Here is a 458-nt window from a genome sequence, read left to right as displayed (position 1 = left end):
ATTTATGACTATGGTTCGAGCAAAATTTTTCTGACTTAAAAAAATTCGAACAATTTTATAAACGTTATTCCTCTGTAAATATCACTTTTCCTAAAAATTTATCGATTATGAAATCCGCATAAGACCAGAGTCGTTCAAACAGCTATGATAATTGAAGGGAGTTTACCATCTTTTTATAATTATTTGAGAAATTCACTGTTTTCATCAGTACGCTTACATCATTTTCTGTTTCGCGTCTTCGAAGTTTTCAGCAACGTAGTAAACAGGCTGATACTCAGTTATCGGATATTTTTGCAACGCCGTTTCCGCTGGCTCAAAAGGCCGCAATTCTGGCTTGTCGGTCAAGCAATATTCAAGTTCACCGAACGAAGAAAGTAATCCGGCTCCGTACGCCTTCAGTTCACCATCTTGCCGGCACATGCCATACTCTACCGTAAACCAAAAACACTGAAACGAAT

The 458-nt window shown here is 37.8% G+C and overlaps 1 protein-coding gene across 1 annotated transcript; it reads right to left on the bottom strand.

Moving 5' to 3' along the window:
- Nucleotides 1–14: 14 nt before the first annotated feature.
- LOC108626810 (protein henna-like) lies at nt 15–451 on the bottom strand. Its single transcript, XM_018027695.2, has one exon. The coding sequence runs from the start codon at nt 418–420 to the stop codon at nt 214–216; it is 207 nt and encodes a 68-aa protein (XP_017883184.2). The 5' UTR covers nt 421–451; the 3' UTR covers nt 15–213.
- Nucleotides 452–458: the final 7 nt, after the last annotated feature.

The sequence above is a fragment of the Ceratina calcarata genome, unplaced genomic scaffold (assembly GCF_001652005.2).
Source record: "Ceratina calcarata isolate Rehan_Ccalc_2016 unplaced genomic scaffold, ASM165200v1 scaffold12297, whole genome shotgun sequence".
Taxonomy (NCBI): Eukaryota; Metazoa; Arthropoda; class Insecta; order Hymenoptera; family Apidae; genus Ceratina; species Ceratina calcarata.
This window is presented reverse-complemented; position numbering and strand designations above follow the sequence as displayed.

Excerpts from the sequence above, each read along its gene's own strand:
- LOC108626810 (XM_018027695.2), bottom strand. The coding sequence starts at position 420 with ATGTGCCGGCAAGATGGTGAACTGAAGGCGTACGGAGCCGGATTACTT.